Raw genomic sequence first — 16,015 nt, 5'->3', positions numbered from 1 at the left:
ATATAATAGCAAATATTGGGATTGATGTTCGGACGGTTGCATAAAACAACAAGATCGAAAGAGGTGGTGCTGATGTGAATCGAACCTTTGTCCCAGAGAGATTTCAGCGGTGTGCATGTGATGAAGGCCAGGCAAGAACTCTTTTGCAGGGGTGGTCGTCTCTAGCTAGACGCGGCACAGTGGGCAGATACTTTTCACGTGTACCATGATAGATAACTGTGATGCGCTGGTAGGTTTTCGCGTTGAAAAGACACGGCAAGTCAAGCTCTTCCAAGGTGAACTACCCGCCACCATTTTTTCTTTTTAATGATTTTATTTCATTTTTTTTGCAACAGTAAGAAATATTCTTTATTAATTGAAACTAAATTATAATTGAAATAAATTAAAGGGTGCTGTCATTTGTTTTTATTTTAATTTGATTTCTATGGATGCTCTTTCTATTGGATTCGTCATAGTGATTTGTTTTTACTGAATTCCAAGCTTGAAAAAATATTCAATCACTTTTATTTGTTAACATTAAGGATTGATTTGCATGTTCAATGTAAGTGTTTTTGGTTCTTCAACTTTTTTTTTGTCTAATTTGATTTTTTTATATTGAATTTATTTGGGGTTAGACATGGTAATTTGTTTTAATTATCTTGATATAAGAATTTTACAATATCGAGAGAAATTTCTAGTGCTCAGTTTTGCAAAAGAAAAAAAATTGACTTATTTAAAACTATTAAATTTTGAGGGACTAAAATTGAAATTAAAACAACTATAGAGATTGAATACACAAGCAAGACAAATAGTTGGGCACACCAACATGTGAGAAGCCTTTGTTGTCTTCGAATGGCAAGTAAAGCGTCATATGGTGACTAAACACTGCCTTTTATGGTAGCATTGAAAATGTCTCGAAGTGATTTTCCTGGAAGTTAAGTATATGTACACAACAACACGATGATTGGGTTCTAGTAGACTTTTTTTTCTTCTCCTCTCACTTTTCTCTCTTTTCTTCGGGTTTTGTGCTGGTCTGCTAAAATTTAAAGGTGTCCTGATATTTGTTTATTTTTTTATCAAATTTGATCATACTTTTTTTATTACTATTTATTTTTTAAATATTTTTTATTGATTTTTTCAATTTCTTTCCTTGTCATTTGGTTTCATTTAATTTTTATAATAAATTTGGTTCTCATTCTTTTGATTGCTATTTTTTTATGATTTTCTTAATTGAATTTTGTTTTCAACTTCATCCATCAACATTTGATTTCAATTTATTTTTATTTCAAATTGATTCTCATCCTTTTGATTGTTATTTGTTTTGTTTTGAATCATTTTTGGATTGATTTTTTACTTAATTTCATCTCTCGGGATTTAATTAATTGGGAATTTTGCTACATGGTTTTGTAGGATTTGTCTTCAATAGGGTTAGTCTCGGGCTCATGTGATCACGAGTTTCAAAGATTAGCTCGGGTTGTCTTTGGTTATTTTTAGGTCATTTTTATTTTTTTTAATGTTATCCTTCAATATTTGATTGGTTGAGAATTGGTCTTCGTGCTTTATTTTTTAACTTTTCTTTCTACGGGATTATCTCAATCATATATCTCAAGTCACAAGTTTAATGGGTTAACCCAAGTTGACTCGGGTCTTTTTGTTGCTTTTTTTTAATTATTTTTTTTGTTTCGCCCTTCACTATTGAGTTGTTTGATAATTGAGTTTCATATTATTTTTTTCAATGAGGTTACTAGAGTATTATGGTTAGGTCATGAATTTGGTATGCTAACTTAGGTGGGCTCAGGTCAGGTTTTTCTGACATGTTTTAAATTATATTTTTTTCTTCAATTTTGTCCTTCAACTTTTAATTTGCTAGAAATTTAGCTTTGGGTTTTTTATTTTATTTTGCTTTCTATAGAATTATCATGTTCTCATATAATTTTTGCTTCATTATCAATTAAATCATGGAGATCTTTAATGAGTATTTGGAGGATATTTTTCCATGGTATTGGTAAATTAACATTCAATTTATGAGTTGATCATTATCATTTTTTTTGTTAGTTTATTTATTATTATTGCATTTTTTTATTCATATTATTAAGTTAATTAGCCGAGCTCATTAAACTCTATCAAGTCAATGACTTGAGTTTTAATCTCTTTTTTTTTTTGTTTTTAGGAATGCTTGAGTGACTTAAGTCTCAGATTTTTTTTTCCTTTTCTTACGTTGAAAAAATTTTACCCCAACCTATGGCCTAACGAAAACCACTTATCTAGTTAATATCCACACATGATCTCATGTAAGTATACATCATGCTGGTTTCATATATTTTGATGAATGCTAGACTTGTATATGAACTTAGAAAAGAGAAAGAAAAAAAAAACCCTTTAATGACCAATCCCTTGAGATTATCATTTGATATTGCTATTCCCATGCTTTCACTGTATCCTTCTTTCCACTGAAACATGCATAAATTTGGTAACGCTATTTCAATTTAAAAATAAAAGAAAGTGAATAAAAATCCTTGTTAATATTGTATTACTGGATATATTAAGAGACCTGAGCAGCAGATTATTTAACTAGCTTTCATGATTTTAATATTTAAGATCTTGTAACATTGCAATATTAGTCTTTTTATGCAATTGCTCTTTGAAAAACAAAGAAGAAGATTTTAAAAAACTAGGAGTAATTGTTTTTTTGCTAGAAAAGGCAGATAATTAGTGAATTGTTGGTTAGATGCAACTTTTTGCCCATAAATGCTCTATACAAACATTTGAATTGCAATTTGGTAGTCAGTTTTAAGATTAAAAAGAAGAAAATAGTAAAAAGTAGAAATTATAATCATGAGAAAATGATTTGCACTCCCTGTGCATGCTGCGACATGAAGGATTGGCTAGGTCCTTAATTTACTCCTTCGACCTTCTTAATTAGGGTTTCTAAGATGGTCAATCCGTTAAGTTGTCTCTCTTCAGCCTTTAACTTTCTTGGTTAGGTCATTATGTGATAATGATTGTTTTTTAGAAATTTATTAAAATAATTTTTTTTATATATTAGTATATTAAAACGATCTAAAATTACAAAAAATATAATTTGAAGAAAAAAAAAACACACACACACACATTACAAAAGCTCTTTCCAATCATAAAAACAAACAAGACAAAAATGTGTTTGTAAATGTGGTAAAAGTTGGGGTTGAGGTTAGGTACAACTAACTATGTACAAACCTCATCCACAAAAACTAGTTTTTCATTTTTTTTTTGGCTTTATGCACAAATCTTAATTTCTATCACATTTCCAAGCATACTCTTAGTATGATATGCATTAACTATCTCAAAATACAAATTAATTGTTTATTTTTTAAGGATAGTTATTTGTTCTCGAGTTCATTTTTTTCAATACAAGTTTAAATCCTTCTTTATTAGGATAAAAATACATCCTATGTATCTATTGGTATATTCATGAAATGTTCATTTTTCAGTATTTCATAGAATTCAAAAAATTAATAATATCATGGAGAATATAATTTCTAATAATCTCACTTATGATTTAAACTATTTATTAGTAAAATTAATCTTTAAGAGCAATTAATTATTTCAAAGTATTAAGAAAATGAACAAGTATATAACAAAAGAATAAGTATATAGTCTTATACGGTTTGATCGGATGATCAATAGAGTGTATATTTTTTATTGGACATTAAAGTTGAGCCAATAAAACTAAATATTAAGAAATACAATTCATCCTAAATCTATGTTTAAGATAGGTAAGCTACCTTAAGTATCTTTAAATAGATGATAAATAAACTTAATATTAGTGTGTGACTTTGAAGTAATTTTTTTCTAAATAATAATCAAGCCCAATTTTGTTTGTATGAAAAAAATAATGCTTTTAACTTATCAATTATTATGTTACAGAAAGGGTGATATAATAATGGCATGAATAAGAAAAAAAAAGTAATCAAAGAAGAAGAATAGCGGGAAAAGTTGTTAGTAGAAGTTAGTTAGCATATATTACTGTTAAACACACGGGACTAAAGGTAATTGAACAATTGGAAGGATCATTTAGTTAGTTGGAATGATTGTATAAATTAAAGCATATGATGTAAATGGAAATCAAGTCTTATGAAATATCTTTTCTATAATTTTTTATAAAGTTTTGTCTTCTCATTTCTTCTAACTCCTAGTTTCCTATTCTTACTACACCAACTCTTTGTTAAGAATAAGTTCTTAAAAATTAGTATTAAAGGCTTGAATCCAACATAGTTATTGAAGGAAAAATCGCTTAAAAATAATGAAAAACAATAAAGTTAGAGTTTTGAAAGAGTATGATGACCAATTGGATGAAAGAATACAAGCTCTTCATCAAGAATTGCAAGATTCCATAGTTAACAACAAGAGGTTATGACAAGAAGCTGAGAAGGATGAAAGGAATCAAGCCAACACTAGATAAATGATTCGCCTAAAATAGAATCATGTTCAAGATGAAACTATGAGTATTAATAAAGGCCATAAGGCTGTATACAAATTGGTTTAACCAAAATTAGAGTTATCTATATTTTATGGCACGGGATGATTAAAAAATGTCGAAAGTTTTTCAAGTTGTATTTCACTCCAATTCATCAATGGGTGGAAATAGCTTCACTTTACTTAAAGGATAAGACATAAGTGTGGTTTGAAGGATTCTAAATAGGAGATCATGACCATACTAATTGGAAGATATTTGTTTAATCTATTTGTATAAGATTTAGCAATAGAAGGATGTGGTGAAGGAGTTTAACAAGTTGGTGCATGATAAAGGGGTATAAAGGTATGTTAAAAGGTTTGAAGAGATCAAGTCCTTAATACGCACCTTGAACCCTTCACTGCCAAAATCATATTATATCTCCAACTTTATTAGTGGCTTCAAAGATGACATTAAATCAACATCGAAGATATTAAAGCTTACATCATTAATACAAGCATTTGATCAAGCAATGTGACATAAAAAATCTACCTAAGCTATGACAAGAAGGAACATAATGATACTTAGAATATCTCACTCTTTCAATAATGAGAAACCATCAGGTAAATTTTCTTTCAACACTCTTTACAATGTAAGAACTGATATGATAATAGAAGGTAAATGAAAGCATGACACTATATATGAACAAAAAAGAAAGTTAGGTCTGTGTTACAAATGTAGGGAAAAAATTGTTTCAAATTACCAATGTAACAAGAAGAACTTGAATATAGTGAATGGTGTAAATGAAGAAGACGATGAGTTTTTAGAAGTAAAAGAAAGAAATGGTAATGAAATTATAGCTAATGAACATTAAGAGGATGAGTATGATTTATCTCTAAATACATTTGTTGATAGTTGTGCTTATAATACAATGAGAATAAAAAAATTGTTAAAATAAAAACCTTATGATTTTTGTTTACAATAATAGAACCCACAACTTTACAGATAAATATGTGGTTAATGAGATTATAAATACCATTGAGAAAACTATTGTGTTGGTAGTAACTATAACTAATGAAAGCGTAATGAGGTGTAGTGTATTTTGTCCAAGATTTTAATGATTGATGCAAGAGCATGAATTTCTAGCAGATTTGAGAATCTTGAAGTTAAAGATGTGTGACATGATGATTAAGCTTAAAAGAATCATTGAAGAGGCTAACTTGTAGTTAATCATAGTATCCAAAGTTTAGAAAAGTTTGAAGAAGATGATATATGGTTTTATAGCATAATTTTTCTCAATTAAAACTAAAATGGAATCTAGGTAGAAAGAAGTGAATACTGTAATTAAGGCTTTGTTGACAGAATTTGAATCAATATTTGAAGAACTAAAATTTAGTTACCTCTAGTAAAGATCATAAAATTCCTTTGATTCCAAGTGCTAAGCCAATGAATATAAGGCTTTATAAAAGTTCTTTTATATATAAAGAGGAAATTAAAAGATTAGTGAAGAAGATTCTTCTTAATGAGATAATTTAACCCAGCAGTCGCCCATTTTATTCTCTAGTATTGTTAGTTAATAAGAATTACAATAACTTGAGGTTTTGTGTAGACTATATACAAATGAATAAGTTGAATATTAAAACCAAGTTTTTAATTCCATTGGCAAATGACTTAATGGATAAGCTGCATTGATCATGGTATTTATTAAAATTAGACTCAAGATCAAGTCATCATTAAGTAAGGATGTATATTATTGACATTAAAAAGATTGTCTTCAAAACACACCATGGGTATTATGAGTTCAAAGTGATGTCATTTGGACTAATAAATGTACATACAACATTTCAAGCATTAATGAACAATATGTTAGAACCTTTTTTGAGAAAATTTGTATTGGTATTTTTTTTTATGATATTCTAATATACAACCCTAAATCTGAATTGAATGTCAGTCACCTCAAGATAGTACTAGAATTATTAAAGGATCACCACTTGTTTGCCAGATAATCTAAATGTATGTTATGTGAATTACAAGTGGAATATTTATGGCATATTTTACTAGTTAAAGATGAAGTAATGAGAAATTGGCCTATTCCTAAAACAATTAAAAAGCTTAAGGGATTTATAGGGTTGACAAGCTATTATAGGAACTTCATAAGAGGGTTTGGAATTATAAATATGCCTTTGATTGAATTGCTAAAAAAAAAAAATTTAGTTAGAATAAGAATTTATAAATGGATTTTAAAAGATTGTGCGATGCACTAGTATTGGCATTGCTTGATTTTAAAAGGAATTTTACACTAGAAACTGATGTTTGTGCTATAAGAATAGGAGCAATACTTAGTCAAGAAAGGAGACCATTTGCTATCTTTAGTAAAATTTTGTGTTCTAGGCATTTGAGACTGTTTATATATAAAAATGAATATAATGTAATTTTAATGGTAGTGGACAAGTGCAGATATCATATGGAGTGTGATCGGTTTGTTATCAAAATTGATCATGAGAGTTTGAAATACTTGTTAGATCAGAAAAACTCATTATTCCATGTAGGGGAAAGGTTTGACAAAACCGTTAGGGATGAGGTATCAAGTTCTTTATTAAAAGAGAAAATAAGAATATGATTGTTGATGTTTTGTCAAGGAGGAGGATGACCGATAAAGGATTGAGAATTGCTGATGAAGAAGTTATAGAAGGCTAGGGTAGTTGTAATGCCATTTTAATATTGGTATCAACATGGTATAAGAAGATCATAGATTCCTACAAATATAATTCTCAACTGCACGAGATCATTACTATGAAATTAATTGGTGTTTACAAATGATTTGAGTATATTTTATAAACAGAATACTCAAGTATAAAGGAAGAATTGTGATTGGAAGATAAGGTGATTTGAGGGAAAAAGTAGTTACAATAAATCATGATTCTTGTATAGGAGGCCATGCTAGAATTCAAAGCTCTTATAAGAGGTTTAAAACTGTGTGTTTATTGGCCTTTGATGAAAAAAATGGTGAAACAGCTAGTGAAGAAGTGATATTTATAACCAAGCAAAAATAAAGAGGGTGGCATATCCTAAACTCTTACAACCATTGCCAAACTTAGTGGAGTTTGGAGAGACATTACAATGGATTTTGTGGAAGGACTTCTAATATTTAAAGGTAAAGATACTATAATGGTGATTTTGGATAGATTTATCAAATAAAGTCAATTCATTGGCTTATCACATCCTTTCACTACAAAGATGGTAGCTGAGATGTTCTTGAATCATTTTTTTTAAGTTCCATGGATCACTAGTGACCTTTATGACTAAAAAAGACATGATGTTTACCAATTTATTGTAGAAGGAATTATTCAAGTTGTTAGAAGTCAAATTGCTTATGAGTTCAACTTATCATCCACAATCCAATGAGCAATCAGAAAGGATGAATCAAAACCCTGAGGGGTGTAGCTCAACTAGTCAGGCCCTAGGTTTGCTCCCCAAAGGTTATCAGTTCGAGTACCACAAACCTCAAGACCATTGAAGACTTACCTGGTCATTAACTTCAGGGTCTTGGGGGATTAGTTGAGATACATATAAGCTGCCCCAAATACCCACGTTTATCAAAAGAAAAAATGAAAAAAAAGAAAGGATGAATCAATGCCTGAAAATATACTTAAGGTGTATGTATATGAATAATCCTATATAATTGTACTCATAATTGGCTTTTGCATATTGATGTTATAATTCCAGTTATCATTCTAGTATAAAAACGAGTCTTTTCTAAGCTACACATGTCTATCCACCTCTAACAATTGAAATGACATTGCTAGATAGTAGATACTTTTACTATAGCTGAAAAGGCAAAAATATTATAGAAAAAAGAAGAGATTTGTAGAAATAATTGGATTTGGCAAGAAATATAATAAAGCAAGTGGCTGATAAATGGAGAGTATAAAGAGAATTTGTGATTGGAGATTAAGTGTTCTTAAAGCAGTAGTCTTATAGAAAAATTGGCTCCAAGGAGGAATATGAAGCTGGAACTATGTTGTTATGGTTCCTATAAAATCATTCAAAAGATTATAACAATAGCATATAAACTGTTGCTGCCAATGAATTTGCTTATGAATTTGCCGCTCCAAACCCACATCCATTTTAGCACCACAAGCCTTAAAAAGAGTAGTAAATGTGAAAGAAACAGACACAACACCTTCTTTTCTCATCAAACTATAAAACTCAGTTGATTCATTTAACCTTTCCTCAATCAAATAACCTATGATACGCTGGGTTGAGGCAGGGGTTATCCAGACTCGATGAATTGGAGGGAACGAGTTGGGATCACTACGAGAGGCTGTCGATAAGGGTAGAGCCCATTGATGGAGGGGACGCCATGTTTAGGGTGGAGACGTATTACGAGCACAGGAGCTATGGATTGAAATTGCTTATCTTTAATTAGGTTCTCTCTGTCTGCAATTCTGCATCATTCACGGCTATGTATATATATAAAAAAAGAGGCCAGATTTACCCGGGTCGACCGGGTTTCACCGAGCCAACTCTCAAGCGGGTTTTTACTTAGATCCGGACTAGTTCCAGACCCAGGTCGGTTGGGTTCCGGGTTGACCCATCGGACTGGTCCGGGTTCAAAACTATGATATAAATTGTTGCTGCCAACTCTTTCTCTTTTTTGCTTTCTTTCTATCTTTTTTTAAATTTTTTACAGAGTTCCTTCTTTTTTATTTTTTCTAAGGGTCCGTTTGTTTACGCGGCTGCAGCTGCGCTTTAATTAAAACGCAGTTTGCAGCCGTTTGGTAACAATCCATACACAGTTTACTGTGTATGGACCCCACATGTTTTTGCGTCTGTGACGCAGAAAAGAAGAAGCAGCATTTTGCTGCTTTGTGTTTACTGTGCATGCTAATTGCATTGTACTGTACAGTGCAATTAGCAGCAATTCACTGCACTGTTCGTGAATTGCACTGTTCACGTGGACTTTTTTTTTTTTTAAGTGTGTTAAGTTTTTTAATATTTTTTTTAAAAAACTAGTTTAGATTAAATTAAATTCACTTGCACTATGATGTTAACAATATTTTTTTTTTCAAAAAATTAGTGTAAAGTGAATTAAATTTACTCGTACTGTAATATCAATTTTATACCTGATAATATTTTATCTAATTTTATTACACGTATAAAAACTATAGTTCTTATCGAATGAATTTTGTACGTAATGGAATTATAAATTATTTAATAGAATAATAAAAAATATTTTATATAAAGTATTATTTATTTCATGATGTAATAGGAATAATTAATTCTACAATATTTAAATGTAAAACCATCAATATTAATATATATTTTTAAATTATTTTATAACCTTAATTTCAAAAGTATTCTTAACCAAACATATTAAACTATTTCAACCTCAATTTCAACCACAGTTTTAACCAAACACCTATTTTTTCAAACCAACCTCAATTAAAAGTACTTTTTATAAAACAATTTTTTTCAAATAACAACCACAACAGCTACCGCAATACCAAACACACACTAACTCTCAATCTCCTTTTCTCATTTCACCGACTCCTTGTTAAGAATAAGTTCTTAACATATTATATCTGGACGAATTGAAACATAATAAATTAATGTAAAGATAACTCGATTAGATGTTAGGAGACAATCAGTGGAATTGACATCTTTCTGTTTTTTAACCATATAGTCTGTAAGATATAAGGACAGGTTGACATTAAAGTGTGGCTTCCACACCGCACATATATTAGAATATTTTGGTTTAGAGTGTTGTCCGAGATAGGACATGGAGGACTGACTCTACCATAGGAATTGTGCAATTTGCAATTTTCAACAAATAATAAAAAGCTGATTTTTATCTCTGATTTTTTTTTATATCACAACATCAATCTATCGTGATGAAATATAAAATTGGAGAGGATAAATAATGGAGGGCAAACCATCTTCCCACACGTGTAATTGATTGGCTAAAAGAGCAAATCACAAAAAAAAAAAAACATAAAATTGAAGAGAGTTGATGTACTTACTTTTTTATTATTAGATTAATGCAAATATCTGAGCTAGCATGCATTTCGACTAATCTTACGAATTCTAAAGTTAACGATCGTGTAAGCTCTCAGTGGCTCCAAGAAAGCTCGAATTCGTGATCATTGAGAAACAAACCCAAAATTTGACCAGTTGAATTACCCATCAGGGTTACGTACCTACTTTTTCAATAAAACAATGGGTTGCTTATTTTTATTATTTCTTAATACTACCGGAGAGGAGTTTATATTAGTTTCAATGTAAGAGCTCGTTTGGTATTATAGTAATAATTATTTTTTAAAATATTTTTTTATTTAAAAATAAATTAAAATAATATTTTTTATCTTTTAAAATTTATTTTTAACATTAACACATTAAAATAACGTAAAAACATAAAGTATAATTTGAAGTAAATTTAATTTAAAGTGATTTTAAAATAAAAAAACAAATAGATTCTAAATATAATGGATTATTTTATAAGATTGTTTTTAAAACAATTGAGATAAACATAAAAAGAATGATATTATTTGTTTTAATAAGAATATCTTTATCTATTTTTAGAAATAATTCTTTAGTTCTTTCCCCCTTTTCTTTTTTACCTATTCTTATTTAAAAAGTGCACAGAAACCCACCCAGTAATGAATCACAAAATTACGAAAAGCCCCCTCCGACCTCACCCGCTTCTCGCTCTTGCTTCTCCATTAAAATTATCTTATAATCAAGCAATGATGATCATCATCATGAATAATTAATTATATACCATCATCAACGTCATCTTACGACTCTCACTGGAAACTAAAATACCAAACCCTCTCCCCCTCTAAATAAATAAATATAAACATAAACCACTCTTTTTCTCTCTCTAGGAACCAGCAGAGACCAAAGGGAACTTCGTTTTGACTTGCGTTTCAATGAAGCTTCACTGAGAGCTCTCTCTCTCTCTCTCTCTTTCTTTTGAGGTGAGTGTTTAGTGTTTACAGCAAATTCAGAATGGGATGTGCGGGATCCTCACAAGCTAAATCAGACGGTAACCTCTTTCTCTCTCTAATGATCTTTCTTCCTTTTCTATTTGTTTGTTTGGTTGCCGAGAAACCTTAAGAAAATAATTGTAATTACCCAATGTCTGTTTTGGATGTTTTTTATATTATTGTTGTTGTTGTTGCCGGGAAAAAGAAAAGAAAAGGGCATACTCTAATCGTAACTGATTTTGGACGTTATGTTTTGCAAATAATAAGATTGTTAGCTTTCTGTTTTCTGTATTGTTATTACAATGCATGCCGTGATTTCTCAATCTGTTGAGAATCTTTATGATTTTTTTTTTGTGATGCTGAGATTTTAATTTCTAGTGAGTGATTAAATGATAGATTTCACAGTTTTAGGATTTAAATTAGGTTAAAATGGTTCTGTATTGGATATCGGTAAGCACATAAAGAGAGAATTATTCAATTTCCTGATAAATCTATTAACCGTAAAACAGAATAAAAAGCTGAAGATTTCATTCATTTCGAAACATATTCAAGAACTACTACATGTTTGACTGGATGCTGTGGTTTCATTCTTTTTCTTTGTATAGATTTGTGATTGATAAAATCAAATGAATAGAAGAAATGAGTGTCATTTGTTATCGGTTTGAGAGCTTGGTGCAATTTCAAAGGGCTGTAGATGAGTGGTTGGGTATTTTTTAAGTCTGTTATCATCGAGAGATTTGAGTCTAATCATTGTTTTAAGCGGCATTTTAACTGGCTTCAAATTACAGTTATAGGTGTGTGTTTTCTTTTCCGCGCGGGGATTTAGATTTAAGATGATGGTATTACTATATAGACGTAGTAGTTGTATATCTACAGAAAGTGATCGCTGATTCAATTCCAGCTTAGCTTCCATTTATGCTAGCACGGAACAACTTAATTACCTTTTTTGGTTAAAAATGTGCTTGTTTTTTTAGATCTAATTAAGAATGTTTGGTAAGTATGTTCTGTTGGCACATTTCATTGCTGGAATACTGAAATCTTCAATTACCGACGGACTTCTGTAAATTTCTGCATCAGTTTCAAACTTCCTTTGGTTACCATATTTATGTAACCCATATGTAAAAGCATCTTCTATGCTGGCTTTTAAAGTTTGTAATCCATAAAGCTTTTGTACTTGACATCTCTTCACATGTGCACATGTCTGGGAGACACGGATCTTATGTGTCCATGCATTTGGTTGTGCCTGTGTACTCTTCAGTTTGCTTATATTTTCTATGTTTTATTTTGTTGTTTCTGGACTATTCTCTTCTCTGTGTGCGTGTGCGAGTGTGTTTTTTTTATTTTTTTTGGAGGAGGTGAGGGTGTCTAGAAAACTCAGTTACTGAGGCTGGATAGACAATTAAGGAGAGGAGCAGTGAATTTTATTTGCATTTCCTTGCTGTCTGCTTTGTTACATTGCCGCTTCATGTAAAATAATAAAACTGGAACACTCAAATTTAACCTGCAGTTCTAAGGAATGCCCCCTTTCTTTTCTTTACACACATGCACACTTCGTGGTATGTCTTATGCATAAAGTCATAACATGCCCTTTTCTGTCACTTCCTTGATTCCATTACTAAGGGTTCAATGTTAGGCAACAGTTGCCAGTGAAGGAGAATGGCAATCATTCCTTATATAATTATGCTGATTAATAGAGACTTGTGATTATGACAGGGAACGTGAAGAAAATCAGGAAGCCAAAACCTTGGAAGCATCCTCAGCCTATTACAAAGTCTCAGCTTATGCAGATGCGTGATGAATTTTGGGATACTGCACCTCACTATGGTGGAAGGAAAGGTAGTGTTTCCTTGGAATGTAATATCACCTATAGCCCTTCACTAGAAATTTTCATAAACATAAACCTCTGGATACTACACCTCTCTTGGGTTGAGTAATAATTACTTTATGAATGAGAAGAAATTAATAAATGATCTTTTGTTGAATATGGAAATCTCTGTTCTTTTGTTACTATATATATATATATATATATAAAATCCCAGAGTGACATTGAAATACAGAATAACAGTAAGTAAGAATTCTCAAGAGCAATTACATGGAGAGGTGCAGGTCCAAAATATTGGAAACCTTACAGAGTGGGGGATTGCGAAGAACCTGAGAAATTGCCACCATATTACATTGATAGGACTGTGATTCATATGTGTTCATGCATAACTGTCACTGAAAGCTTAGGGATGAACATAAAGAAAACAATCGCAAACTTTCTGAATTGCTGTGCTATGAAAAATATTCAAACTGAAGAGGGGTCTGATTTGGATGCCCCCCATCAGTTGTTACCTACAAATTGTCTGTCATGACTCTAATCAGTGTGCGTATTTCAAGCACATAATTATAATAAAACATTACTCTGCTGAGATGAACTTTTATGTTTTGGCTTGTAATGAGAAAGGGTGTCATTATGCTGAAGCATCCATGAAGATTTTCAAAAGACTATTCCTGGCTGTTCATTTAAAGATTTACAATTAGCTGCCTCCTTTTTGTGGATATACAAGGAATTGTTGGAAATTTAGAATGTGTAAATGCTCAGACTGGAGATGCGCCTTGTGATTTTAAGGTTCCACTCTCCTTGATGACAGTTTGGCCATTGGCACTGCTGGAGATGTGCATTGTAAATTAGGTTTCCACTCTCTTTAATGATAGTTTGCCATTGCAATTGTGAGAGATCTATTTCTACTCGTAATATTTTTACTTTAACTTGAGAATCTTAATGTTGTTTGCAAGGCCTACCACATATGCTTCTATTATTCAGTCTATATTTAGGCCACCTTCAATTGCCAAAGACAAAAAGAGTAGAAATTATATCTGGCAATGGTAAAAAAAGGAAGCGAGGGATAGAATCGTTTTGGAATAATGAATATGACGTATAGTGTTAGTGAAGAATATGATATAACAATTCCTAGGATTTTTATTTAGTCCAGCCTGCCCCATTTCTGCTATTGTAGATCTTATATTGTCGTCATAGGTGCTTCAAGAATGCCCTGAGGATCAAGTAAAAGTTGTAACTGGACCTGAATATCTGCATAGGTTACCCCATATATATTACTGCAGGCAACAATGACAGGAACTACTGCCGACTTGTGTCTCTATATCATACACAAGTCATACCAATACTGTACGTGTGACAATAGCAAACACATGTCAACCTAGCCTGTTACATTCCAAGGCTTCATCATAGCATCATTAACTGCCCAACTGAATCAGCATTTTTACCATTTCAGTGGTTAGTAAAATTCTTTTTTCCTGTTCTAAAAAGAAAGGGATGTGCAGGAGAGGTTACCACATATGAAGTTTAATTTATCACTTCAGTGGTTAGTAGATGTGTTTTTCTTTTTTTGTAGCTGATAAAAGATGGGACAGAGAGGAGAAATTATCGCATCTGAAGATCAAATATTCATAATGCTGTCTCGCCATCTGTCTAGTCTTGCTAAAAGTTCTTATGTGTAAAGGTGAAAAGGTTTTGGATCTTCTAGGACAAAAAAAATATCTGATTGCCTTACATTTATACAAAGAAGTCTAAAATATGCTTTCAAGTAATTTATTACATCTAAATCTGTGATATTTATTCCAATTTTTCGGATGCCAGAGATTTGGGATGCACTTCGAGCTGCTGCCGATGCTGAACTATCCCTTGCGCAAGCAATTGTGGACAGTGCTGGTGTTATCGTTCAAAATGCTGATTTGACAATATGCTATGATGAAAGAGGTATTTGATCCTTCAGTTACTTATTGCATAAACTTTTGTGCTCAACATCAAATCTCTAAGAAAGCAGTGATTTTTCTGTTTGCAAAACCAGGATGTACAGATTCGTTACATTTCTGCAATAGTTTTGTAATAGTTCTGGCACCTTTTGCTAAGAGTATGCTAAAGGTTTCTTATACCGATAGAGTTTATCATGTGCTGGTTTTTCTATGTATGTGATAGATATTTGATATATATCTTATTTTCATGTTGTCTTCAAAATGTTCCCACAGGTGCAAAATATGAACTACCCAAGTACGTTTTGAGTGAGCCAACAAATTTGATCAGAGAAACTTAAAAACAGAGAACAGAGATCAATTAGCACCGTGTGCACAGGATTGAATGTAAATCATGTATATTATCTCATATAATGCTTTCCAAAAAGTTGGGACATTTTATTGCATTTACATTTTCAATTGGACTTTCCTGCTCTGCTGTAGTCCTGGTTTACTTACAACAGCATAACAATTGTTTGAATTTAGTGAAAAGATGTGTTTTTTTTTTTTTTTTTGAAATAACCTTCATAGCCAGAGATTGGTTGCTTGCTAGTGGGCGGTGTTGTCGGTGTTCGACCACATTATTGAGTTGAGATTTGTTCTTTGATCAGTCCTCTCAGACATGGGGATTTGAAGAGTTTTCATAGGTTTCTGGATTTTATAGGTTTACAAACTACAAAACCATGGAACCTTGTAAAGATTTGCACTTTGTACAGTAAAAGAAAATCTAAATTACAAAGCAGCCATGGAGAAATTGCAACAATAAAGGTTGCTCTATAACCAGAATAGTTAGCTCGGGCGTATGGAAAGGATGCATAGAAAA

The 16,015-nt window shown here is 31.3% G+C and overlaps 1 protein-coding gene across 1 annotated transcript; it reads left to right on the top strand.

Annotated features, from left to right (window-relative positions):
• The first annotated feature begins 11,176 nt into the window (after positions 1-11,176).
• LOC133703027 (uncharacterized) lies at positions 11,177-15,703 on the top strand. Its single transcript, XM_062127415.1, has 4 exons — positions 11,177-11,459; positions 13,114-13,236; positions 15,041-15,160; positions 15,430-15,703. Exons 1-4 carry the CDS (start codon positions 11,423-11,425, stop codon positions 15,492-15,494), a joined length of 345 nt encoding a protein of 114 aa, XP_061983399.1. The 5' UTR covers positions 11,177-11,422; the 3' UTR covers positions 15,495-15,703.
• Positions 15,704-16,015: the final 312 nt, after the last annotated feature.

The sequence above is a fragment of the Populus nigra genome, chromosome 9 (genome assembly GCF_951802175.1).
Source record: "Populus nigra chromosome 9, ddPopNigr1.1, whole genome shotgun sequence".
NCBI classification, from domain to species: Eukaryota; Viridiplantae; Streptophyta; class Magnoliopsida; order Malpighiales; family Salicaceae; genus Populus; species Populus nigra.
The sequence above is the reverse complement of the archived record's forward strand: the minus strand, read 5'-3'. Positions and strand labels throughout refer to the sequence as shown.

Excerpts from the sequence above, each read along its gene's own strand:
- LOC133703027 (XM_062127415.1), top strand. The coding sequence starts at position 11,423 with ATGGGATGTGCGGGATCCTCACAAGCTAAATCAGACG. Across the intron at positions 11,460-13,113 it reads CTCACAAGCTAAATCAGACG|GGAACGTGAAGAAAATCAGG; the intron begins GTAACCTCTTTC and ends TGATTATGACAG. Across the intron at positions 15,161-15,429 it reads AATATGCTATGATGAAAGAG|GTGCAAAATATGAACTACCC; the intron begins GTATTTGATCCT and ends ATGTTCCCACAG.